The sequence below is a fragment of the Aethalodelphis obliquidens genome, unplaced genomic scaffold (assembly GCF_003676395.1).
Source record: "Aethalodelphis obliquidens isolate GAN/ISIS:26980383/991018 unplaced genomic scaffold, ASM367639v1 scaffold59, whole genome shotgun sequence".
Taxonomy (NCBI): Eukaryota; Metazoa; Chordata; class Mammalia; order Artiodactyla; family Delphinidae; genus Aethalodelphis; species Aethalodelphis obliquidens.
Window position 1 is genome coordinate 6,319,738 of NW_020838003.1, and position 26,761 is coordinate 6,346,498.

At 42.7% G+C, this 26,761-nt stretch overlaps 1 protein-coding gene across 12 annotated transcripts in view; it reads left to right on the plus strand.

The window, feature by feature from the left end:
• The window catches only part of FRAS1 (Fraser extracellular matrix complex subunit 1), a 451,240-nt gene that overhangs the window by 249,519 nt on the left and 174,960 nt on the right, over nucleotides 1–26,761 (plus strand). For 11 of the 12 annotated variants that reach the window (XM_027087689.1, XM_027087692.1, XM_027087691.1 and 8 more), the window contains 2 exons: nucleotides 1,915–2,055; nucleotides 8,377–8,520. In XM_027087689.1, coding sequence (XP_026943490.1) covers nucleotides 1,915–2,055; nucleotides 8,377–8,520 — 285 coding nt within the window. Of the gene's footprint in view, nucleotides 1–1,914; nucleotides 2,056–2,195; nucleotides 2,446–8,376; nucleotides 8,521–26,761 lie in introns of those variants that run through there. The other variant, XM_027087696.1, reaches the window with a different exon arrangement.

The window sequence follows — 26,761 nt, forward strand, 5'->3', positions numbered from 1 at the left end:
GTATGTTGCTTCCCCACATCATCGTGGAAGGCTTTGTGTTGACAATATAAATTTAGCTGGTTTTTGAAATATTGCCACCTGACTTTCTATTACATGCTGTTTCACTTTGCGTTAAACGTCTTAAATAATGAGCTAATGTGTACCCCTCCTTTATAATATTTGCTTAGCTATTCTATTTTTTTTTAAAGAGGAAATATTTTCCCAGTGATTCTGAAAATACTTGGAAAAAATTTACTGTGACTTGTGCTATTAGAGTTGTTAACGAGGCAGTGTAAAAAAAAAAAAAGGAAATTATTTTAAAACATGGAACTCTGGCTCTGTTTTTCATAGAGTAATAAATACTGTTGAACAGATAGAAAGTTCTGCAATGTATCCAGGGAGGATAATCAGAGTTTTATCAACCAGTAAGGTGGGGTGTACTGCCCAATCCAAATGGGTCCTGGCCTTAACTCAGGAGCTGGGTCCTGGAGGCCTCCTGGTACAGGTATTAAACCTTTAGGTTCTGGGTTATGGATGAAGCAGGGTGCCAGGGTGGAACACGAGACGGCTTAGGACAGCATCGTATACCAGCCATATACCGGGAGTTTTGTACTTTAACAGCCAGTTAAATTACTGGACCAGGACATCCTAGCCCGTAACAGCCCCACATAAATCAAAGATTGAAATTTGCATTTTTTGGGGGTTGGTGGAAATGGAGACCTCAGTGGGGTCAAATCCCATCTGGCTCTTCCAAGCTGCTGGTCTCTAAATAAATCTTCCAGGTGTTTGATAGAGGGGGCAGAGGAGGCAAAGAGGAGACTGAAGGTAGTGTCCCTGCAGGCTGTGAATCTTGTCCATTGGAGAGAAGGTGGCCTGAAATGCATGGGGTCATCCCGTGCATTGTCTTACAGTTGTTTCCCCAGCACCTAGACCTACCTGAGGCTTAGTAACAAATGAATGAATGAATGATTGGAGGTGAATGACCGGCTGTTTCAAATTGTAGATTTTGTTATTATTCAGATATGGTGAGGCCAAAAGATCAAGAGACGATCGCTGTAGGAGAGAGAGTTTGTTACTCACAGTTCCCAAGAGGAAGGGCATGTCACATCATGCAGGGGCCACACAGGGAAGCACTAGAGTTGGTCAGGAGGCAGAAGGAGCGAGGGGGAAGACGTGGGCAAGAGACTTTATTGTGGTTTCCGTGGGAAGAAACGAGTGAGGCAGGGTAAACAACCCATGGAGTGTCCACAACAGTACGTATAGTTTATGCCTCATTTTATACCTGAGGGGGAGCCTTGAGAAATTATATACCTTAGTTGAGGTCACAGAGAGTTGTGATATGATGCTCTTATTCTCTGTTATACTCCATCCCCCATTTATCATATTGCAGTTACGTGCTTGTGTGTCTGTTGATGCAGCTAGTTTGGGCCGCTCGAAATGTTGGACAGTTCTTCTCGCCTGTGTATGTTCAGTCGCCATCAGAGAGTAGACATCATATTAAACCTTTGTGGAATCAGTAAGTAAGGCTCCCACCACCTTTCTCTTTAATTTGCGCAGCCTGGTCAGCGGCCCATTGATGTGTGATGGTAGAGGCACTATCTTGAGACAAGGAGACCCGTTGTGGCTTGCTGTTCTTTATCTGACATTCTCTGAGAATGGGAACATGGGAAGAAAGAAATGGATGACTCTGCAAGTGGCGATTTCCGTTTTGTGGCATTTATGCCTTCCTTAATCTGGGTTCCGCAGATGCTTGCTTTGTAGGATACATCCTTGAGAAAGAAGTATGTGAGATGTGTGCCCTGTCCTTGGAAGAAAAACTCCGTGAGTGCGCAGAACTTATATTGATGCAGGAATGTTAACAGGAGGGACAGAGCTACTGTCCTTGTCGAATGGTGGCTTTCCTGATTGTCTCCTCTGCTTTTATCTTCCTTCCAGCTTGCCACCAATCCTGTTTTGGGTGTGCAGGGAAGAGCCCGCATAACTGCACAGCCTGCTGGCCTTCCCACGTGCTGTTGGATGGGCAGTGCCTCTCCCAGTGCCCAGATGGTTACTTTAACCTGGAAGGCAGTTGTACAGGTGAGTATGTAACATGCTGGGGCATATTCCCTGTGCCCATGTTTTATCTTCATAATGCAACCCGACTCGGTAATTAGAAACCTTGTCATACCAGGGGACTAGGAATGGGCTGTGAATCCTTGTCTTGAACTTGTAGGAGTCAAGGGATAGAGTGAGGGGAACAAGTGAAATTCTGTTCATCCAATAGGGAAGTGTGGATGAAATGAAAAATTAGAATCAGCTTTACCGTCTTCATACAGTGAGGGGTGGATTTAATGGTGGTGTTCATCACGGAGATGAGCTACCACAGGTTCTCATGCATTTTTGTGGGATCAGGCGTTTGGCATTGCCTCTGCAGGTCTCTGCCCTCCTTCGCCTGGCTGCAGCCTAATAGAGCAAAAGGAGAGAGAGGTATTTATTTTCTTCCTTGACATGTCAGTCCAATATGTGTTTTTGTTTTTTGCGGTATGCGGGCCTCTCACTGTTGTGGCCTCTCCCGTTGCGGAGCACAGGCTCTGGATGCGCAGGCTCAGCGGCCATGGCTCACGGGCCCAGCCGCTCCGTGGCATGTGGGATTCTCCCGGACCGGGGCACGAACCCGCGTCCCCTGCATTGGCAGGCGGACTCTCAACCACTGCGCCACCCGGGAAGCCCAGTCCGATATGTTTTTAAGAGCACCTTTATATATCAGTGACAGAGATTCTAGAAATTGCCAGTTCAGATTAGTGCAGGGTTTTGTTGGACTCGACAAAAGACTAAAATTTAAGCACCTTACTGTAGCACTGTGTTTTCTTGTATCTACAGAAAAAAAGACAAGACAAAACACATTCTATTATGATTATGGTTTTATTTCTAAAAATAGAGTGTTGAGGCCAACTTACAGGAAAAAGCCCATGGTTATGAAATCGTTTGGTATGTGTTTCTGGAATCGGAAGACAGGTAGTAAATGTATAAAATTTTTTTTTTTTTTTTTTTTTTTTTTGCTTTTTAAAATTTTTTTATTGAAGTATAGTTGGTTTACAATGTTGTGTTAGTTTCAGGTGTACAGCAAAGTGATTTGGTTATTTATATATATAGATCATACATATAAAATACATATATACACATATATTACATATATATTCCTTATGTATATATATTACTTTTATATATATATTCTTTTTCAGACTCTTTTCCCTTATAGGTTATTACAAAATATTGAGTGTAGTTCCCTGTGCTATACAGTTGGTCCTTGTTGGTTATCTATTTCATATATAGTAGTGTGTACCTGTTAATCCCAAACTCCTAATTTATTCCTCCCCACCCCACTTCCCCTTTGGTAACTGTAACAGTATATTCTATGTCTGTGGGTCTATTTCTATTTTGTAAATAAGTTTATTTGTATCTTTTTTTCAGATTCCATATATAAGCGATATCATATGATACTTGTCTATGTCTGACTTACTTCACTTAGCATGATATTCTCTAAGACCATCCACGTTGCTGCAAATGGCATTGTTTCATTCTTTTTTTTTTTTTTTTAAATTTACGAATATTTCATTGTTGTAAAGTTAAAGCCATAAAAATAATCAAATGGCCTACTATCATACCGTTAGAAGAAAGAAAAAAAAAAAAAGGTGTTCATGAGAGTTCCATATTAGAATACAAGTTTTCCTTAGGCACCTGTTTATGTATGCTAGTCTGCTCTTTACAATAAATAATTAAATTTAAAAGACTTAATTCCTCACTTTTAAGACCTTATTAGTTTACAAATTACATATTGACCTATGCTAAATTTTATACCGACCCATGCTAATGAATTCAGTACAGAAAACAAAAAACACTGCACTCAAGCAAACTACATATATATATATATATATAACTTATATGAGAATTGCTACTCCAGCTTTCTTTTGGTTTCCATTTGCATGAAATACCTTTTTCCATCCCCTTACTTTCAGTCTGTATGTGTCTCTAGGTCTGAAGTGGGTCTCTTGTAGACAGCAAATATATGGGTCTTGTTTTTGTATCCATTCAGCCAATCTGTGTCTTTTGGTGGGAACATTTAGTCCATTTACATTTAAGGTAATTATCGATATGTGTGTTCCCATTCCCATTTTCTTAATTGTTTTGGGTTTGTTATTGTAGGTCTTTTCCTTCTTTTGTGTTTCTTGCCTAGAGAAGTTCCTTTAGCAGTTGTTGTAGAGCTGGTTTGGTGGTGCTGAACTCTCTCAGCTTTTGCTTGTCTGTAAAGGTTTTAATTTCTCCATCAAATCTGAATGAGATCCTTGCTGGGTAGAGTAATCTTGGTTGCAGGTTTTTCTCCTTCAACACTTTCAATATGTCCTGCCACTCCCTTCTGGCTTGCAGAGTTTCTGCTGAAAGATCAGCTGTTAACCTTATGGGGATTCCCTTGTGTGTTATTTGTTGTTTTTCCCTTGCTGCTTTTAATATGTTTTCTTTGTATTTAATTTTTGACAGTTTGATTAATATGTGTCTTGGCGTATTTCTCCTTGGATTTATCCTGTATGGGACTCTCTGTGCTTCCTGGACTTGATTAACTAGTTGCTTTCCCATATTAGGGAAGTTTTCAACTATAATCTCTTCAAATATTTTCTCAGTCCCTTTCTTTTTCTTTTCTTCTTCTGGAACCCCTATAATTCGAATGTTGGTGCGTTTAATGTTGTCCCAGAGGTCTCTGAGACTGTCCTCAGTTCTTTTCATTCTTTTTTCTTTATTCTGCTCTGCAGTAGTTATTTCCACTATTTTATCTTCCAGGTCACTTATCCGTTCTTCTGCCTCAGTTATTCTGCTATTGATCCCATCTAGAGTACTTTTAATTTCATTTATTGTGTTGTTCATTGTTGCTTGTTTCATCTTTAGTTCTTCTAGGTCCTTGTTAACTGATTCTTGCATTTTGTCCATTCTATTGTCCATTCTATCTCCAAGATTTCGGATCAACCTTACTATCATTATTCTGAATTCTTTTTCTGGTAGACTGCCTATTTCCTCTTCATTTGTTAGGTCTGGTGGGTTTTTATCTTGCTCCTTCATCTGCTGTGTGTTTTTCTGTCTTTTCATTTTGCTTATCTTACTGTGTTTGTGGTCTCCTTTTTTGCAGGCTGAAGGTTCGTAGTTCCTGTTGTTTTTTGTGTCTGTCCCCAGTGGCTAAGGTTGGTTCAGTGGGTTGTGTCGGCTTCCTGGTGGAGGGTACTAGTGCCTGTGTTCTGGTGGATGAGGCTGGATCTTGTCTTTCTGGTGGGCAGGTCCACGTCTGGTGGTGTGTTTTGGGGTGTCTGTAGACTTATTATGATTTTGGGCAGCCTCTCTGCTAATGGGTGGGGTTGTGTTCCTGTCTTGCTAGTTGTTTGGCATAGGATGTCCAGCACTGTAGCTTGCTGGTCGTTGAGTGAAGCTGGGTGCTGGCGTTGAGATGGAGATCTCTCGGAGATTTTTGCTGTTTGATATTATGTGCAGCTGGGAGGCCTCTTGTGGACCAGTGTCCTGAAGTTGGCTCTCCCACCTCAGAGGCACAGCACTGACTCCTGGCTGCAGCACCAAGAGCCTTTCATCCACAGGGCTCCTTAATTTGGGATGATTCGTTGACTATTCAGGTATTCCACAGATGCAGGGTATATCAAGTTGATTGTGGAGCTTTAATCCGCTGCTTCTGAGGCTGCTGGGAGAGATTTCCCTTTCTCTTCTTTGTTCTCACAGCTCCCAGGGGCTCAGCTTTGGATTGGGCCCCGCCTGTGCGTGTAGGTCGCCGGAGGGCGTCTGTTCTTTGCTCAGACAGGACGGGGTTAAAGGAGCCGCTGATTCGGAGGCTCTGGCTCACTCAGGCCGGGGGGTAGGGAGGGTCACGGAGTGTGGGGCGGGCCTGCAGCGGCAGAGGCCGGCGTGACGTTGCAGCCTGAGGTGCGCCGTGCGTTCTCCCGGGGGAGTTGTCCCTGGATCCCGGGACCCTGGCAGTGGCGGGCCGCACAGGCTCCCCGGAAGGGCGTGTGGCTAGTGACCTGTGTTCGCACACAGGCCTCCTGGTGGCGGCAGCAGCGGCCTTAGCGTCTCATGTCTGTCTCTGGGCTCCGCACTTTTAGCCGCGGCTCGCGCCCGTCCCTGGAGCTCTCTCAAGCAGCGTTCTTAATCCCCTCTCCTCGTGCACCAGGAAACAAAGAGGGACGTAGAAGTCTCTTGCCTCTTCGGCAGGTCCAGACCTTTCCCCGGACTCTCTCCCGGCTAGCCGCGGTGCACTAACGCCCTGCAGGCTGTGTTCACGCAGCCAACCTCAGTCCTCTCCCGGCGCTCCGACAAAAGCCGGAGCCTCAGCTCCCAGTCCCGCCCGCCCCGGCGGGCGAGCCGACAAGCCTCTCGGCTGGTGAGTTCCGGTCGGCCCGATCCTCTGCGCTGGAATCTGTCCGCTTTGCCCTCCGCACCCCTGTTGCTGTGCTCTCCTCCGCGGCTCCCAAGCTCCCCCACTCCGCCTCCCGAAGTCTCTACCCGCGAAGGGGCTTCCTAGTGTGTGGACACTTTTCCTCCTTCACAGCTCTCTCCCGCTGGTGCAGGACCCGTCCCTATCCTTTTGTCTCTGTTTAGTTTTTTCTTTTGCCCTAACCAGGTACGTGGGGGGTTCCTTGCCTTTTGGGAGGTCTGAGGTCTTCTGCCAGCGTTCAGTAGGTGCTCCGTAGGAGTTGTTCCACGCGTAGGTGTATTTCTGGTGTATCTGTGGGGAGGAAGGTGATCTCCGCGTCTTACTCTTCCGCCATCTTCCCGGAAGTCTATAAAATATTTTTGAAATAAATTAACACTTGTAAGATTCATCTGGCCTCCAACACCAAAGAGGAAATTTGCTGCGAACACAGATTGAGACCATTGAAGATCACTATTATATTCCTTCTGGAATTGTCTTCCTCCACTAGGTTTTTAGTCTCTGTAGGCCCCTGATGGGTTGCTTTACTTGAAACACTCTATCAAGCTCAGTGGTGGTGGTGGTGGGGGGGGGGTGTTCCTGGTTTCTTTGTCACTGGGGTTGTCTTTGAAAACTGTGGTCTGTCCTTATGTGCTCTCACCCTCGCCCAGTTGGTTTTCGTGTGTGGAGAATTGTTTGGGGAGGAAAGTCTGAGTAGCTCTACCTCTTCTCTGTCTGTGCCTCTGCCTGCTTGAAACCCGCAGATGGAGGGCACCGCGGGCGGCAGGGCACCCAGGTCACTGGAAATATTCTGGCAGGGAGGAAGCCCTGTGCGGTGGGAGATCGTCCTGAGAGCGCTCGTATCTTTTGGACGTGCGTTTGCAAAGTTAAGAGGCTCAGGAATGTAGAAGAGGTGATAGTTCATGCTAGCCTTCTAATCAGTAGTTCATTTTCTTGCTTGCTTTTTTTTTTTTTTTCCCCTATAACTCCTTATCTTCCCTTGGCCTCCCGCCAGAAGACATGAGAGGCAGTTGACTTTACTGGAACTCTGGGCCTTTTCTTCCCACCAGCTCTGTGCCAGAAGGGAATTCTTTGTCATCAGTTCCAGCAAGCTCTACCCAGCTCCAGCCCTTCACCTCCCCGCCTCTTGGAATCAGACAGGCTCAGACCTTCTCGTCCTTGGCAGAGAAATCCTTCCATCTCCTTCCATGCTGCCCACCTTGGCAGCACAAGTGTAGCCACAGCTGCAACCTTCTTTGATTCTTTGCCATCCTTATCTTTATTGCCTACACGTACTGGGACTCACTGCTCTTTTTCAGTGTAGTACCTCTCAGTAATTAGGTGGTTTTTCTGGGGAAAACCGCTTTGACAGTTTTGTCTAAGGGACTGAACTTCAAACATGGCTCAGGGTAACCTCCAGAAAGAGGCCTTTTTCAGTTCTTTGTATTTTAATTAAGCGTTGCTGCTAAAACAGGCATCCAGGCTGTGGCCTGGAGGGAGAGCACGGCTGGCATCCGACTCCAGTGAGAAGTTTTAGTTTCCCCTGCTGTGGATGGTTCCCCCTTTGCCTGCCCGGGATTTCTAAGAAGCAAAATGTCTCCCTCTTCTGCCTGTCTCGCTCTTTGAAGTTTAGAGAGGGACAGTCTTACCACTTGCTTTTCTGCTTTGTAATTTTGACCTGAACTTTCTTACTTATATAGATGGGGATGGAACAATGAGTTCCCCTCATTCAGTGGTTCTAGATTCCACGTTCTGTTCACGGCCAGTGTTTTCACTGACACTAGAAATGCCGTCTTTCGGTCAATGCCTAAGGGTGTGCCAGGCTTGCTCAAGAATCTTCCCAAGATGATTAGTATTTGAAGTCTGCTCTTAGTGTAATTTGTGGAGTACATTAAGTACTTCGTGTGTTTACATGCTGAGCTGCTAATTCCAATCCTGGTTCTTGTTTTACCTTCTAGAGTGCCACCCCACCTGCAGGCAGTGCCACGGCCCATCGGAATCTGACTGCATCTCCTGTCACCCTCATGTTACTCTGGCTGCTGGGAGCTGCAGGACCAGCTGTAAAGAGGAGCAGTTCCTCGGCCTCGTGGGCTACTGTGCTGGTGAGTGAGACCCCCTTCGCAGTCTCAGAAATCACTAGCCAAATGCTCGGGTTCCTCCTGCCAGGCTCCAGGAGGCTCTCATATTTGTCCTTTGTCATCAGAATACGAGCTCTCTTTGGAAGATATTTGTCTCATGTCTGAAAACTCACTTCACTGCTTCCTATCAGACATTTAGTAAATATCTGTGGATTCAACTGGAATCTTCTAATAATACTCTTGCAATTCCTGAGAAAACTTAGACCCTCATATTAATGAAGATTGAAGTCATGATAATGGTTCCTTATGTGCACGTGGTGCACTTCAGCTTAAGAGAGCAAGAAGTATATTCAAAACAGTCACTCAGAAGACGGTCGCCCTCTTGTCTACATTATCTCCTGCTGTGGGGAAACTTTGTCATCAGCCCCAGGCACAAAAATATAGGGAGATTAACCTAGAAGTAAATCACTTGCTTCAGGAGATGGGATTTTTCCTCCTCAGTTTAGTACTCGGATCTCAAAAAGAAATAAATCAGGAAAGCAGCCTGGAATTTGGATAATGATGAAGGAGCCATGCAGTGTTTGTGTTCATCCATCCATTCCTACAACAAATATCTAATGGTCAGATGCTCTGAATAACAAAAAAAAAAAAAAAAAAAAAGATGAATAAGACAATTATTCTGCCCTCAGAGAACTTACAGGCTGGAGAGGGGAACTTACAGACTAGTGGGTTATTTTGTATTTCTTGACTCACTTCTAGGAGCAACTTGAGGAGATTTACCTGCAGCAGCTGTTGTCACACTCTAAAGGGCTTGACTGGGGGGCATTCTGGGATCTACTGGGCAAGTGGGAAAGCTGAGAAATCCAGTTGGATGCATGCTGGAGGGGTTGACCCGGCTGTTGGGCTTGTTCCTGGGCAGGGAGGAGGTATGACCAGTTGTCTAGATCAGAGTATCAAGCAGGCCCCTTCGATACAGCAAGTCAATTATAGCGCTTCAAGTGTGGCCATGGCGCCATGGTCCTGGGTGATCCAGTTCTTTTTGCACATGACCTTGGCTAAAGACTAGACATTAGAGGGAATTCCCTGGCCATGCAGTGGTTAGGACTCCGAGCTTTCACTGCTGAGGGCCCAGGTTCAATACCTGGTCAGGGAACTAAGATCCCACAAGCCGTGCAGTGCAGCCAGAAAAAAAGACATTAGGGTCCAAGATCTATACCCTAGGAAGACTGAACTGTCGAGAGCGGGGCTACAGCCAAAACAGGCTGGGATGCAGGGCAAAACCCGATTATTGAGAATGCAGACATTTTAGAGGCAATGGAAAGTAGAAGCTCAGAGATTCCAGGCTTTAGACAAACGTGATACCCCACTGCTGTAGGGTGTGAGCTGTTTGCCAGTCCTGCCAGTGTAGTCAGGATTGACTTGGGAAGTGGGCAAATAGGGGGCATTAGTGCCTCCCCTTGAAGAGGAATCTGGCAAGGGCGGATCTAACTGGTATTATAGTTTGTAAGCTTGAGTTCAGCTACTGATTCTTACTTTAGGATACAAAGGAGCAGCTAGTAAGAGGTTCCTAACATGGTTAAAGCACATTAGTGGATATTTTTTGAGAATCGACTGAGTCCAGGGTGCTGAGTTGCTGTTTGAGGGGTCACAGAGATCTTCCAGGCTACTTAAGGAGGTAAACCAAAGACACAAGTACAGCTAACAAATAGTACAAAGCAATTTATGGATAATAACATCAATAGGCAGAATGGGTTGTAGGAGTTCAGAGGAGGCAGAAATAAAAGATCTGGAAAGCATTGTGGAGGAGATGGGGCCTAAAATTCTTCCTGAAGAATAGCTAGGATTCTGTTAGACAGAGGGAAACAAAGCAGGCTTTCCAGATGTGGTTCTACCAGGAGATGAGCGCAGGGGGTAGAACATGTGGGCCATTCATGGCCAGTGAGAGTGGTCCAACCTGGCTGAAGGACAGTGGTTTGAATTAAGGCATATTAGATGAAATGGTTGGAAAATTTAAGTTGGAACCAGGGTATAGAGAACCCAAAGTTCTAGGCTGAAAAATTTGGACTGACTCTTGTGGGCAATAGGGCTATGAGAGTTTTAGGGGTGACTGTGATAACCAAGACTATGTCATAGGCAGGAAATCTTCAAGCTTTTTGGAAGATGGATTGTAGTGAGAAGAGATTATAGTCAGAGAGAGAGACATTAGAAGGTTGAACCTTCATAATGGCTTCTCTATTTCCAATCTATTCTGCATGTGGACCCTAAAAATTTTATGCTGGGACATATTTTATAAATAAATGTTTATATAAGGAGATTGGAAAAATTTAACTTCTAATCAACTCTGTTCCCTCCAATGTCCAGAGCCCTCTGATGGTAAAGTAGGTGATTAGGAATTGCATTAATTTTTTAAGGCTTATAAGGGACCACTAGAATAAAGGACCATGGGACTAGGCTAAATGACTCTGAAAGTCCCCAGCCCTAGATGAGCAGGTTCCACTAAAATAAGCTGGAAGGGACACACCTTGGCTGTCCTGAGATTAGGTATATTAAGTGAAGGTTTTAAATAAGGTAACCCGTTGTCTAGTGCTTGGAAATCCTTTGTTGAGTTGAGAATGGCATAACAATATTTGTTACAGAAAAATTTGACAGATAATTTCAGTTGTTGATCTTTCGGGGAAGTGCACTGACCCCAAAGTTTACTTTTTCTATATCTATATATATATATATATATGCCCTTTCCAAACACATCCCAATTCTCTCTGTAATATTGTAATGCATTCATTCGTTTATGGTTTCATCAAGCATTTTTTAAGCACATGCTCCATACCAGGCACTGTGCTAGGCTCAGGGGAGGCCCAGATGAATAAGATAAAGTGCTTGCATTCAAGAAATGTACTGTATAGTGAAGGGAGGAGATATGTGTTGAATATGTTATTACTGTGGCTATGAGATGAGCCTGTGGGACAGCACCCTAACCCAGACTGGAGTGTGTGTGTGTGTGTGTGCGTGTAGTGCTGGCTGGGTACTGAAGGCTTTCTGGAATATGTCATAACTGAGATGATTTGGAAACATGAGTAAGAATTAGGAGGGGTTTGGAGATTCGGAGGGGAGAGCATTCCAGAAGACAAGCCAAAGAATATTTTCTATTCAGGCACCAGCAAAGAGTTAAGTAGAATGCCAGCCCCAAGTACGGGGGTGCTGTGACCTGAAGCAGAAGGAAGCAAGGCAGGTCACGAGGGCCTCTGTATGTTCTGTTTAAGAAGAACATGCTTTGTTATCAAGGCTGTGGGGATCTATTGAAGGTTTTTAAGGAGGGAAATGTTATGATTACATTTCTGCAAAGCGAAAGATCTGCAGAAGATTGTGTAGAAGAAGGCCTGGGGGCAGAAAGACCTTTAGGAGGGAGTTGTGAGAATTCAGATGAGAGATGAAGCCCTTTGATGAGAAAAGTGCTGAGGGGATGAAAAGCAAGAGGCATGGCTTCAATAAGCGTTAATTATACATTAGGTTGACCTATGGGGCATTGCTGTTTTGTGGGCAAAACCTGGTCAAATACTGGCAATTTTTATATGGTTCAACCTAATAGAAGCAGAAGAAGTTGGTGATCTCTTAGCCCTCAGGCTAAGGGAGAGGGAATTTGGGGGATGATTTCTGGCCAAGTAAATTCGACGAATGGGAGCATTATTTACCAAGGGCCAAAATAGGAAGATAATGTGTTTGAGCTTGGGCAGGTTGGACCCTTGGGCATCTGGGGTAGCTGTCCAGGAGGACGGTGAAAGTCTAAGTCCTTGCTGAATATAGCCACCATGAGCTTATCTGCTATCTTCAGTTTACCCTAAACCTAAGGTCCTGGAACTCTTTTTTTAGCTGAGGTGTTGCTTCAGTCAGTTGTATAACCTCCTGGAGCATTTCAATGACTTTTATCTAAACTCAGGAAGGTGTTGGGAGGAGCCCTAGTGATAGACAAAGCAGAAGGTAGTTCACCCCTGCAGTGCGGTCAGTAGAGTGTATTTCCATCATCCTTGGGAAGGTCTAACGGTGGAAGCCCTGGAGAAGCACCCTCTCTGCTCCCTCTATCGTGTGTGAGCTTTGCAGGGTGGTAGCATTTACTCACAGGATTTATTCTCTATCTGAGCTGTACCTAAGATCATCATCAGAGACCTCTTAATTGCACTTAGCTGTTTAAGGAAGAAAATTACATCTAATCTATCACACAAACAAGAATAAACACATCCTGGGAACAGGTCCAATAACCTCAGTGTGTTATGACATGTGGAGATGTCATACGTGTGGGGTTTTTTCCCTTCAAGTCTATCAAAGCAAATATACAGTTTGTGAGAATAGGCCAGAGGTGAAGGCTTTCAGCAAAGATGAATGAACTGGGGTGAAAAACACCAGGTTTTGTCTTCATAGATTTTTGTTCTTTATATTTTGCCTGCATCTCAACAAAGTTTTCCCCAAATTTCAAAGCCTGGGGTGCTCCCTCCGTTTGTCTTTCTCAGCTAAAACCTTTCTCCTGTTCATCGAAGAGGGCGAGAATTAAAAAGAAAACATGAAGGAGAACTATCCAAATGAAGATGCATTAAAAAAATGCCTCGGGCTTTCTGGAATGTCTAATGGGAAGGTTGTACTTTTTAATTCTTACGTAGAAAAGGAGATAATACTTAGAGTAATATTGTAGAGGGGAAGACTGCAAAATTTTATATATATATTTTACTTTTAATTGAAGTATAGTTGATTTACAATATTGTGTTAGTTTCAGGTATACAGCAAAGCGATTCAGCTGAACATACATATATGTATATATCTATATTTTTTATTCTTTTCCATTATAGTTTATTACAAGATATTGAATATAGTTCCCTGTGCTATACAGTAAATCCTTGTTGTTTATCCATTTTGTACATGGTGGTGTGCATCTTTTAATCCCATACTCCCAGTTTATCCCACCTAGCCTTCCCCTTTGGTAACCGTAGGTTTGTTTTCTATGAAGACTGCAAAATTTTAAATAGCTGATTTGTTAGGATGGTAGAATTCTAGGGGATTAAACATTTTTTTATGCACTACTGTTTTAAATGCTGGTTTGTTTTCTTCATAAATCTGTGCCAGAATGTAAGCAAAAGAAGACAAGTGACAGTAAAGAAATATTGCTCTGAGAATTTTCATATTGTATTCCATGGTAGTTGAGCTCTAAGCAATGGTTAATAGGTGTTACATGCAAAAATGTCTCATGGCTGAATAAATTTAGGAAACTCTCAGTTAAATAAAGTTAAGCAGCTTTATTTCAGAATTTCTCAAAACCTTAAATAAGCAGATGTGCATTGTGAATCTCTGAGATGAAGGAGGCTGCCCATCATTTGCCAACCATTTCACTGCAGACCCCTTCCTTCGATTTATTATAGACTCTCACAGGGCTAACCAGTGCTTTGCAAAACAATCTTTGAGAAGCCCTGCACTAGCTGATGTTAATATGTTGGACAATTTGTTGGCACTCCCTAAAGGTAAAATGAAATACTCAACCTATACTCAGATTGTGGACTTCCTTCCTTCCATCCCTCAGTGCGTCCCTCCCTCGCGTCCTTTCTTCCTCCCTTCTCTTCTCTGTGGGCAAGCAGAGGGGGCCCCAAGAATTCTCAGGGTTGCCACTCTCTTGACTGCTGAGAGCATCAAAGAGCAATCCGTAATTATCCTCTAGCATTGGGTCTGAGAAGTGTTTGCTCTCCAAACCTGAGCTGACTGATTAGAAAACCTGTTAACATTTTTCTTCCAAATCATTAAAAAGAAAACAAAACTTTTTGAGTCCCTTCTACAGTTTTCCCCATTCATTGTCACTCATTTCTGAAAGAGGAGCCTGAAAAACATGGTGAAAAAGTTGAAATGCACAGATTAAAAGAGCAACAAATCCTTGTTTTGGAATAAGGTGATAGAACTGCAACACTGAGTAATGGAAAAAACAAAACAAAACAGTTCAAATTGAACATCATTAAGGACTGGGAAAGAGCCCTGCATGAGCCAGTGCACAGCTCTCTGCCTCCAGATATTCTGACTTGAAGCCAGAGAGGTGGGAGCCAGTTCTGTTTTATAGCAGTTTCTGCATGTGGGGAAAGTGGGTTGGCACTGCTCTACATCTTGCTGTAGCTGCTCCTGGGGCTGTAAGCTGAAAGAAGGAAAGAGGCACACACTAAAACGTGTAGCAGTTACTACCTTATTTTCATCATCAAAATCCTACCCATCCGTCCCTCGTGGCCTCGCTCAGATTCCATCCCTTCTAGGACCAGCTTCCTTTTGGCATCTCCCACGTTGTAACTCCTAGGTACGCTGACTGTTTCTACCAATTACCTAGCACTTGGCATTGACTAGCTCATGTTCTCTGTGAGTTTCTAATAATAGGTGACAGTTCTGAGGGCTTATGATGTGACAAGCACTGCGCTAGTTGCTTTGAACGCATTTTGCCATTTAATACTACCAATGATCCTCCGAGGTAGGTACTAATGTTATCTCCATTTTACATATGAAGGAACTGAACCTAAGTAAGGTTTAAGTCATTTACTCAAAATGAGAAAAGTTGGAAGATAGAGCCAAGATTTGAACCTAGGAACCTAGGATGAGGACAAACACAGTTGGTTACAACAATAGGGATTCAAGAAGAGTTTTCTGATTGTAGATTAAAAGGTAGATCATCGGGGACTGGTATGACAAGATGGTTTGGAGAGGCGCTACTGGGGAAAGTTGCAAGAACTTGCCTGTCTGTTTTAAGTGCCGGAAGCTGTTTTAGATTGCCATGTATTTTTATTTTATATACCCTTAGTAAATAAATAAATAAACTTTAAATGAAGACATTAATGCATACTAAATTTTAATAATTTATATCACTCCACATGTACTTTAATCTTTTTCAGTGGTTACATACATGCATTTTTTAAAATAATACTTAAACTTTTTATTTTATATTGGAGTATAGCCGATTAACAATGTTGTGGTAGTTTCAGGTGCACAGCAAAGCAACTCAGCCCTACACGTACATGTATCCATTGTCTCCGAGACTCCCCTCCCATCCAGGCTGCCATGTAACATTGATCAGAGTTCCCTGTGCTATACAGTAGGTCCTTGTTGTTTATCTGTTTTAATATACATGCATTTTTCACAGTTGTAATCAGCAGCTATGTACAGGCATATCTCGGAAATGTTGTGGGTTCGGTTTCAGACCACTGCAATAAAGGGACTATTGCAATAAAGCAAGTCATGAGGTTTTTGGTTTCCCAGTGCACATAAAAATTGTTTGCACTATGTTGTAGTCTGTTAAGTGTGCAATAGCTTTATGTCTTAAAAAAACAACGTACGTGGGCTTCCCTGGTGGCGCAGTGGTTGGGAGTCCGCCTGCTCATGCAGGGGACACGGATTTGTGCCCTGGTCTGGGCGGATCCCACATGCCGCGGAGCGGCTGGGCCTGTGAGCCATGGCCGTTGAGCCTGCGCGTCCGGAGCCTGTGCTCCGCAACGGGAGGGACCACAACAGTGAGAGGCCCACATACCGCAAAAAAACAAAACAAAACGAAACAAAAACGTACGTACCTTAGTTTAAAATACTTTATTGGGACTTCCCTGGCGGTCCAGTGGTTAGGGCTCCACGCTGTCACTGCCAAGGGTCTGAGTTTGATCCCTGGTCAGGGAACTAAGATCCCACAAGCTGCGAGGTGTGGCCGAAAAAAAAAAGAAACTTTATTGCTAAAAAATGCCAACCATCATTTGACAGCATAGGGTTGCCGCAAACCTTCAGTTTGTTTAAAAAAAAGAAAAGAAAAAGCAATCATCTGCAAGGTGCAAAGAAATGAGTTATGCCTGTATTTCTTTGTTATTTCTCATATCACTTTGTGTATTTCCATGTGTTGGCAAATAATTGGAAGAATCCACATAATTGTCATTTTTAATGGCTAAATAGCATTCCATTATGTTTGTGTAACTTAATTTTTATTGGAGTATAGTTGCTTTACAATGCTGTGTTGGTTTCTGCTGTACAGCAAAATGAATCAGTTATATATATGCATATATCCCCCTTTTTTTTGTATTTCCTTCCCATTTAGGTCACCACAGAGCACTGAGTAGAGTTCCCTGTGCTATACAGTAGGTTCTCATTAGTTATCTATTTTATACATAGCACATATGTCAATTCCAGTCTCCTAGTTCATCCCCCACCCTTCTCTGACTCCCCACCCCATATCCATATGTCCGTTGTGTAACTTAATTTGATTGGCCGTTTTCCTGTTGTGGATATGGGCAATAACCAGCAGGAGGTAGAGTTACTGCTTGGTAAACTAAGTGACTTTCAAGGCTTTGGCTGGGACGAGGTCTGTTTTTCATGTTATTGTTAATAACAATAATGTTGTGCTCTTGACATTTTATAATTTTTAAAGCATTTTCTCACTTATTTTTTCATTTGATCATCCCAAGAAACCTTCCTGTGGAAGTGGGATTAAGAGCTCAGTGCAGTGCCTAACCAGTACGTAGATGGTGATCAGGAAATGTCGGGCAAAGGAATGACTTGATTCTGGTGCCCTAAGGTCTACTTTAATCCCCTTCCAGTGCATCCTATGCTAATTACATCAAGGATCTTCTTAGTGTGACTCATTTTTTTTGCTTCTTATCTCTTCTTTTTCACCTTCTATTTCATTCCATCTGGCCCTATTCTTCTATCTCTATATTTTTTCAATTTTCTTGTGTCTTCTTTTTTTTTTTTTAACACCTTTATTTTCCTTATCTTCTTTTTCGGCAATGCACATTCTTTTCTCATTTCTCATCTGTCACCCTATCTCCTATTGCTTGAACTATGAGTTGCATATCCAGTCTCTCTCTGGAACTTTCAGTGATTGTCTCTCCCTTGTTCTCTGAATTTGTGTTTTATTTAAGGGACCACGATGTCTGCCGAAGGGTGATTGAAGATTTCAAGGCATTTCTTTTCTTTGAACTTCCACTTTCAGAAAAAAAAAAGAACACGACCTATTTTTAAATTGAGACCTTCCTAAATTAAAAAAAAGAACTTGTATTTTCTCCTTCATGTGACTTTTCCTAAACAATATCTTATATAGCTTTAGAAATGACCTTACTTACAAGTTTTCAACTTGGCAGGGCTCCCAATGAAGTTACAATTGCTGTTGTCTTCATAAGAACTACAGGCCAGGAGCTGAATTGCAGAGAAGACTTTGAGTGTTCATGCTTAAAGAACACAACTGAATTTAGGCTCATAGGCTATCCTCTTAAGTACTAGAGACAGCAAAATTGCTATGGCTACACTTATCTACTTTTCTTACACATATGTAAATCTCTGTGTTTACATGTAATTGGGCAAAAATAGTGACTTAGATGTAAGTATGACCATCAGTATCAATGTCAATCCTGATTGGGCCTGCCACAGATAGAGAATAATCACTAATGTTTATTGAGCACTTCCTATGTACCAGCTCCTCACATACATTATTTCATTTAATCCTGACTGCAACCCTGGGAGGTCAATCCTATGATTAGTAGCATTTCCATTTTACAACCCAAGAGACTGGATGAGAGACATTAACCAATTTACTCAGTGTTTCACAGCTAAAATGCAGTAGGCCTGGGCTTTGAAGCAGTGCCACTTCAGAGAGCACGCGTGTGAACACCGTCATCAGACTTCATCATCCGATCTAGTTCCAATAGGACCTTCTCTGCTTCTCAGCAATTGTATTACTTACAACTCTTTTTGATGCATTGTCACCTTGCTCACCATGACCTTTCCATGTGTACTTAGTATACTTTCCCTCAACTCAACTCTCACTCCGATCAGTTGACATCTTTGCTTTCTTTTGTGTTTAGAAGATTAACATAATCTCCTGAAAACAACAACAGCAAAAAAACTCCCTCACTTTTTCTCTGCAAATGTCTCTGTATCTTCTTCTAAATACCATTTTCCTCATTGCTTCCTTTGAGAAAGGATCTCCCTCACCCTGGCCCGGGGGAACTCCTCCATCTGTGATCCAGAGCTGCTTTGTCCCATCACCCTCAAGAGGTGGTCTAGCCCAATAGTTATTTCCTCTTTTGGTTACTCATTTCATCTCCTTCCTTCCCTCTTTATCTTTCCTTCTCTTCTTCCTCCCTGACCCCCTTTCCTTTAGGACCTTAGTGTCTTGATCCAATGCTCATTTCTGTTTTCTCCTTAGAGTCTATCTCAAGTCCACACATGGTCATCATCTCCAGACTCTCATTTCTATCTGTCTACCTTCTGGACATTTGATCCACAGGAACAACATACTCAGAAACTCCAAAGAAACCTCCCCCACCAGGTCCTTCCTTCCTTCTCCTGACTCTCTTGTCCATCCACTACTGATTTTTTCAATCAGCGTAATTCAAAACTGAGTACAGTTGACCCTTGAACAATGTGCGTATGAACTACACAGGTCCACTTATATGCAGATATTTTCCACTAGTATATATTACAGTACTACATGGTCCATGGTTGGTTGAATCCGAGGATGCAGAGGATGGGGGTGGGGATACAGAGGGCCGACTATAAGTTATACTCAGATTAGCCCCTGCATTGTTCAAGGATCAACTGTAATTCAAAATTGAGTTACACCTGCTTCCTTCCCACCCCTATTCCGTATTTTAATCATTGCCACATCTTGCAAAGTTAAAGTCCCTCTTATTCCCTTTGGATAAAATATTCTCTGGTCCTCCTTAGACATTAATTGCATTTTAAGTGTGGCTTTCTTCTGACATTGGGCCTTGTCATGAGCATCTTGAGGGAAGGGTCTGACTCTGACTCAGTGCTCTATCTCCTGCAGCAACTTCCATAGTGCCTCACACCCAACTCACATGCCATAAATGTTGATCGAAGTGAACTTTTTTCTGTTTTGGAGGTAAGGCAAGAGTAAAACATAAACTGATGGGAGGTCAGGTACAAGGCAGGAGTGGTGCTCATGTTTCCTTGTTGGCAGCAAGAACTGGCACTAGAACTGAGGAGAGAGCCTTGCTCTTACATCTGACACTGCCTCTCACCCACTCCTTCTTCCAGCTGTCTGTCTCCGTGGGTCCTACTACAGCCTTCTCACCACATTTGTAAGTTTGTCAACACTGGGTGGAAATCACTGTCCTGTAACGCTAAGGCCAATCTGTTGTAGTAGGTTTTGTTGTTGTTGATGATTGTTTTTTTCAGGATAAAACAATAGCCACAGACACTGAAAAAATGGGAAGTTTTGTTTGTCTGTTTTGTTTTGTTTTTGTACTAACTGAGAGCTAACCCTAAACCCTAACCCTAAAAAGAACACGTGATTTCTAAAGACCTCATGGGTTGGCTAGGACCAAAGTGATGATCAAAAGGGGAAGAGAGAAGGCTTCTTTTTCTTCTGCCATTCATAAACATATGACATAATAACATTTTCTGGATTCCTGCTGTACTTGTCTCACAAGTAGAACCCTGTCAATTTTAAAAGTGGCATCAGAATTCAGTCTATACACACTTTAAGGACCCAGAGCTTCAGCACGGAATCATTCCCTTTTCACCCGATGAGGAACAGATACAAGTGCTGATTATTTTAACAGCTTCCAAACACATGTAATGTGGTTTCATTAAGAACCTAATCGACTGATAGGACATTATTAAAAATCTTACTATGTGTCTAAAATTGTCTTTATAGGTCCATTATTTATCAGCTAAGGAGTCACTGCCCCATAAAACCAACATCCAAAGCCACTGCTTCAACAGTACACATTTACCTTAATATCTTCAAGCTTTTTCTCACTTTGCTCCAAAGATGTGAAATAAGTCATTTCACTGCCGTGTGCTTCCATCCATCGCGATTGTGCGTAATCCTCACCGATCCTTGAAGCAGAGCCTTTGTGATTTGAACATAACATCACATGGTGATGACCACATATAATTTCCTCCCAGCTGCAGGGTGACATATTAGAGGATATTGCCGCTGCTGAGTCAAAATATTAATTCTTTATGTATTTACATTTTTAGTATGTATGCATGCTGTGCATATTTAGAAAACAAATGGAATCTTCTGCTTGCTTAAAAACAAGAAGTGCATTTATTTCAGCTCGAGTCGATACTCCATTTCCAGGCTCCCTTATAGTGTGTTCGTTACTTTGTTTAAAGTGCTGATTCACCAGGTTTGTTGGCAAGCAGGCACACACACAAACAACTGGAAGTCCATCTGCCCTTCCCCCTCCACATGTTTATTATATACCAGTAACCTGAAACAGACTACACCTAAATGTATCCTGGGTCCCTCTCCTCTCCTTGTCATCCTTAATAAGTCTTTTATTTAAAGACTCTTTACTATAATTGAAATAGTGACAAATAAGGATTTACTTACTGAGAAGCTATGGGAGGACTCTGAGAGACGGGCTTCAGAATAGGCTCTGTTTTTAAGCAATTAATGGATGCATGCTCACCATTTAGACATATTTGAGGTTAGCCTCCTTTTTTGATTACAGATGGGAAGGTCAGATGCAAATGCCTTCCTGCACAGATGGGGCTTTTATGATGGGCCGTTAATCCTTGCAGAGGCTGCTAGATTGGTGGGTTGGAAACTCAATTCCCCTATTTTAGTAACTGCGGTCCTGGTACAAATTAAGCAGTGACAGTATAAACTTCCTGTAGTGGATCCTGTGAACTCGTTCCAGACATCCATCACCTGTGGGGAGGAATGGGAGTGGAAGGTGGGGTGAGGACGATTACAGAAGAATTCACTCTGTGGTTTCTGAGAACCTTTCTGAGAGGCCTTTCTGAGAACACTGGCATTTTAAGGACACCGTTTCTGACAGTTGTGCTCCTACCAGTGTGGGTCCAGCAAGGATCTGAATCAGGATTTGTCAGATGACACCACCTACCAAGAGGAGTTCAAGACTTGCTTCCCAATCAGCTTAATTCTTCGAAAATATGCCCCTAGATTTTACTGTGCGCCAAGTGACTGGTGTCGTAGCAGTTCCCTGGGACACATCGTCGGTCACCTCCTGCAGCGCCTGGAGATGGGCTCCTAACACCTCTTAACTATGTTTAGATTGTATAATTAATACACCTGGCTGGCCATGGGGAGATTTCTCTCTTCATTCTCTCAAACTGTTCTGACAAGGCCGTTGTAAATTACCACGCACACAGCCAAGTAGTGCCCTGTTCCTCTTGGCCTGGAGTGGATTTTGAGAACCAAGTGGTGCGGTCCAGGTGAACCTTCTCATGGACCTCCAAATTCCCCACAATTTCCTAATATTTTGACTCCAATATTTTTTTTTCTTTCATTTAGCAAATTGATAAGGGCTCCCTGCTAGGTACTACTGATTTTGCCAAATTCTACTTTGGTTTGAATCTTAAAGGCGTTTTAGAAGCTGACAGTTTGTGGAAAGGTCTTCCCTGGTCGTGCCTGGAAGACAAACCACTGGTGTGTTGGTTTTCTTTCTCAGGGGACACCTGAGATCTCCGTCCCTGGTCACAGAAGCCTTCGTATACTTACACTGTAGTATTCTTCGTTTTCCTAATATGCCTACTCTAGCATAATACGCCTTTAGAAAACTGTTCAGCAGTGGATGTTATTAACAGAGAAGGGTCTTCTGTGGACATAGTGGAAGGGGGAGGGGGACAGAAACATAGGGACCCCTCTCCTCGCCCCAGAAAAGTTCACATTGAAAGCTGCTGTGTGTCAGAGTTTTCTTGGATTGTTGGTTCTTTGCTGTGGTTTCAATGTCTTCTGCCATCACTAGTTACCTTTCATACAACAATTTCTCATTTAAACCGGTAGTAATAACAGAGACTTCAGTAGATAGACTGGTATACACATAGAGAAACCCATTTCCAGTCGCCACGTGGATAAATCCGTACACTTTTTCATGACTTACAAGGTATTTCAAAATTAGCACAGCCAGGTCCTGAGTGGCTCTTCCGAATGTTCTTCAAGATGCAGCCATACTGGACTTTTTTCAGTTCCTTGAAGGCATCCCGTTCTGTTGCGCTTCTGGGTTTTTGCATGTTTTTCCTCTTCTTGGGACCTCTTCCAAGCTCTCTCACCCTGCCCATCTCCTCCAGCTGCTGACTCCCACTCAGTGTCTCTGTCTCAGCTTCCTCCAGGCAGCTTTACCTGCTTCCTGGACCGAGTTGGTACCCCGTCAGAGACTTCCATGGTCCCTGGGCTTGCCTGGTTTGCATTTTACAAAAGTTTGCGATAGTCTCAAGGCAGTCCCGTGTCTAAGCGTCTGCCTTACACTCTCTTGTTGCTCATCCCACTGTGCCACCGTCTCTATTGCCTCATGACAAAGGACTCAGTTTGGAGACGACTTTCTTTAAGTCAAGAAGCCCAGCCCAAGTCCGCTTCACTGTTGGATTCTTGAATATTCCACTCAGCTACCTCCAACCTGTTCCACAGGAGGGGAGGGGAGAGGCAAATTGAATGGTCTCTCTGCTCCTTCTTCCTCTCCAGCTCGAAGGGTTTTTCTAGGCTGGGGTACAGAGGTGGAGAGTGTAGGGGTATTGGTGGGGGAGGGCCTGGGTCTCCTAGCTCCAATTTCCACATTCAAGTTTGTTTTTTCTTCTATCTCTCACCTGTGCCCTGGGCTCTGTGAATTTGGTATCTGTGCTGGTCTGATTCTGCTAACTTTCTCTGGGAGCACATGGTGGCCTACACTCCCTGGTCTAATGCGGGATGGTTGCAGTGGATGAGGAAAGAACTCACGGGCTGATATCTCAAATTATTATGAGATTACACAGATTTCATACTTAAGTGTAATTATGTATCCAGGGTCCTTATCCCCACCATACTGAAAGCTCTGTGAGTACAGTAGACATTTGAACAGTTGTTGTTTGAAAGAAAGAGTTTTTAAATGCTCAGCCTCACTTACAGTAAAAGAAATCCAAACCAAAGCAACTATGTAACACCAATCTTCACCAACCAAATTAGCCAAGATCATTTTATTATTTTAAAATTTCCTTAAACAACAAGGTCTTACTGTATAGCACAGGGAACTATATTCAATATCCTGTGATAAACCACAGTGGAAAAGAATATGAAAAAGAATGTATATATATGTATAACTGAGTCATTTGCTCTGCAGCAGTAATTAACGCAACACTGTAATTCAACTATACCTCAATAAAAAATAAATTAAAAAAAATTTCCTAGTGCAGGCAAAGTTACAATGAAACAGTCTCAAGCATGTATCTTGGATGTAACATTTTTTAAAATAAATTTATTTATTTATGTTTGGCTGTGTTGGGTCTTCGTTGCTGCGCGCGGGCTTTCTCTAGTTGCTGCAAGCGGCGGCTACTCTTCATTGTGGTGTGTGGGCTTCTTAAGGCGGTGGCTTCTCTTGTTGCGGAGCATGGGCTCTAGGTGCACAGGCTTCAGTAGTTGTGGCTTGCGGGCTCTAGAGCGCAAGCTCAGTAGTTGTGGTGCACGGGCTTAGTTGCTTCGCAGCATGTGGAATCTTCCCGGACCAGGGCTCGAACCTATGTGTCCCCTGCATTGGCAGGCAGATTGTTAACCACTGCACCACCAGGGAAGCCTGACTTTGTCTTTTAGCAAATAATCTAAAATGCAGAAGGGTCTTATCATGGCCTTCATTATAAAAGTGGGCAAATTGGAAGTAAATGATCAAGTATAAGAAAAATGGTAAATTTTTATTTGTTTATTCAATGCTGGAATATTATACAACCCTTAAAAATGATGTTTACGGAGAGTCCCTAATGACACGTGGAAATGCTGATGGTACTGAGTGAAAAAAAAGTTATTATATGACAATATTTAATAAAATCTCATCTGTGTAAAACTCTACATATGGAAAGTTGTATAGAAAAAGAACTAAGAGAAAAATATCTGTTAATAGTTATTTATTCTAAAAGGCCCACATGGGGGGATTTTTATGTTCATTTATACTATGTAAAATTGTTTTTCATATTTTCTTCCATGGCTGACTTTGTAGTCAGAAAAATAAAACCGTAAGCTCCCTGTTTTGAGCCCCCTCTCTGCATAGAAGATCACAGTGGCCTCTGGGGCTGGAGCCTGAAGCTTGCCTACAGTTGGTGCCCAGGGGGACTGGCCACTTGTAGCCTGTCACAACTGAGCAGCCTGCCCTCGGGAACGATGCTTTTCTGATTGTATATCAGAACGCTGGGATTAATCCTCAAGCCCCGTTGCTCTGATTTCTGGCTTCTTACCCTGTACATCATAACTCATTTTGAGCTCTCCCAAGGAATTCTCTCCTGCAAAGAGATTTTGACTTCAAGCCTCTTAAGACAGAGGTGTTTCCTAGGTTTTAGGAATTTATTTTTCTTTTCTGGTTGGTTTAATAAAAATCAGTCAACCTTCAGATAGACTCCAGAGCAAGGTTTGAGAGCATATTGGTTTTGTGTGGTGTTCTGTTGGGGGCTTGTATAAGACAGAGTTGGGAAGAGAGGTTTGCAGGAATGTATTAACACAGGACCCACTCAGACTGTTGTTTTGGGGTCTATTCACAGGATTGGGTGTTCAGTATGAGTTTTTAAGCCATGGATAAATGAATAAGGAAGAAATACAGGTAGCGAACAAAAAGAGTTGAACTTTGGAGACTCAAGTAGTTACAGTCTCACGTGTAATGTGAAACTGTAAACTAACTCGGATTACTGTGATGCTTTGGGCAACCTGCGGTTGACTGTTTTATATTTTCAGGTGTCATCTATTGATTTCTCCTTGCCTCTGGGTACTCGCTCCATCGTGCCATGTGGTACGTCTGGTGATTGATCTGATGCCTCTTTTAAGGCTTAATATGGAGCCATGGAGAGAGGCAGAGGCCTTGAGTGATTATGGAGCTCTACAACTCCCTCTTTTGTTTTTTTATGGAAGTATAATTGACCTACAACACTATGGTAGTTTCTGGTACACAACATGGTGATTTGATATTTCTATACATTACAAAATGATCACCACGATAAGTCTAGTTACCATCTGTCACCATACAAAGTTGTTATACTATTATTGTCTGTATACCCATGCTGTAGGTTTCATCCCCATGACTTACTTATTTATTTATTTATTTATTCATTTATTTATTTTTAACATCTTTATTGGAGTATGACTGCTTTACAATGGTGTGTTAGTTTCTGCTTTATAACAAAGTGAATCAGTTATACATATACATATGTTCCCATATCTCTTCCCTCTTGCATCTCCCTCCCTCCCACCCTCCCTATCCCACCCCTCTAGGTGGTCACAAAGCACGGAGCTGATCTCCCTGTGCTATGTGGCTGCTTCCCACTAGCTATCTATTTTACGTTTGGTAGTGTATATATGTCCATGCCTCTCTCTCGCTTTGTCACAGCTTCCCCTTCCCCTTCCCCGTATCCTCAAGCCCATTCTCTAGTAGGTCTGTGTCTTTATTCCTGTCTTACCCCTAGGTTCTTCATGACATTTTTTTTTCTTAAATTCCATATATATGTGTTAGCATACGGTATTTGTCTTTCTCTTTCCGACTTACTTCACTCTGTATGACAGACTCTAGGTCCATCCACCTCATTACAAATAGCTCAGTTTCGTTTCTTTTTATGGCTGAGTAATATTCCATTGTATATATGTGCCACATCTTCTTTATCCATTCATCCGATGATGGGCACTTAGGTTGCTTTCATGTCCTGGCTATTGTAAATAGAGCTGCAATGAACATTTTGGTACATGACTCTTTTTGAATTATGGTTTTCTCAGGGTATATGCCCAGTAGTGGGATTGCTGGGTCATGTGGTAGTTCTATTTGTAGCTTTTTAAGGAACCTCCATACTGTTCTCCACAGTGGCTGTATCAATTTACATTCCCACCGACAGTGCAAGAGGGTTCCCTTTTCTCCACACCCTCTCCAGCATTTATTGTTTGTAGATTTTTTGATGATGGCCATTCTGACCGGTGTGAGATGATATCTCATTGAAGTTTTGATTTGCATTTCTCTAATGATTAATGATGTTGAGCATTCTTTCATGTGTTTGTTGGCAATCTGTATATCTTCTTTGGAGAAATGTCTATTTAGGTCTTCTGCCCATTTTTGGATTGGGTTGTTTGTTTTTTTGTTATTGAGCTGCATGAGCTGCTTATAAATTTTGGAGATTAATCCTTTGTCAGTTGCTTCATTTGCAAATATTTTCTCCCATTCTGAGGGTTGTCTTTTGGTCTTGTTTATGGTTTCCTTTGCTGTGCCAAAGCTTTTAAGTTTCATTAGGTCCCATTTGTTTATTTTTGTTTTTATTTCCATTTCTCTAGGAGGTGGGTCAAAAAGGACGTTGC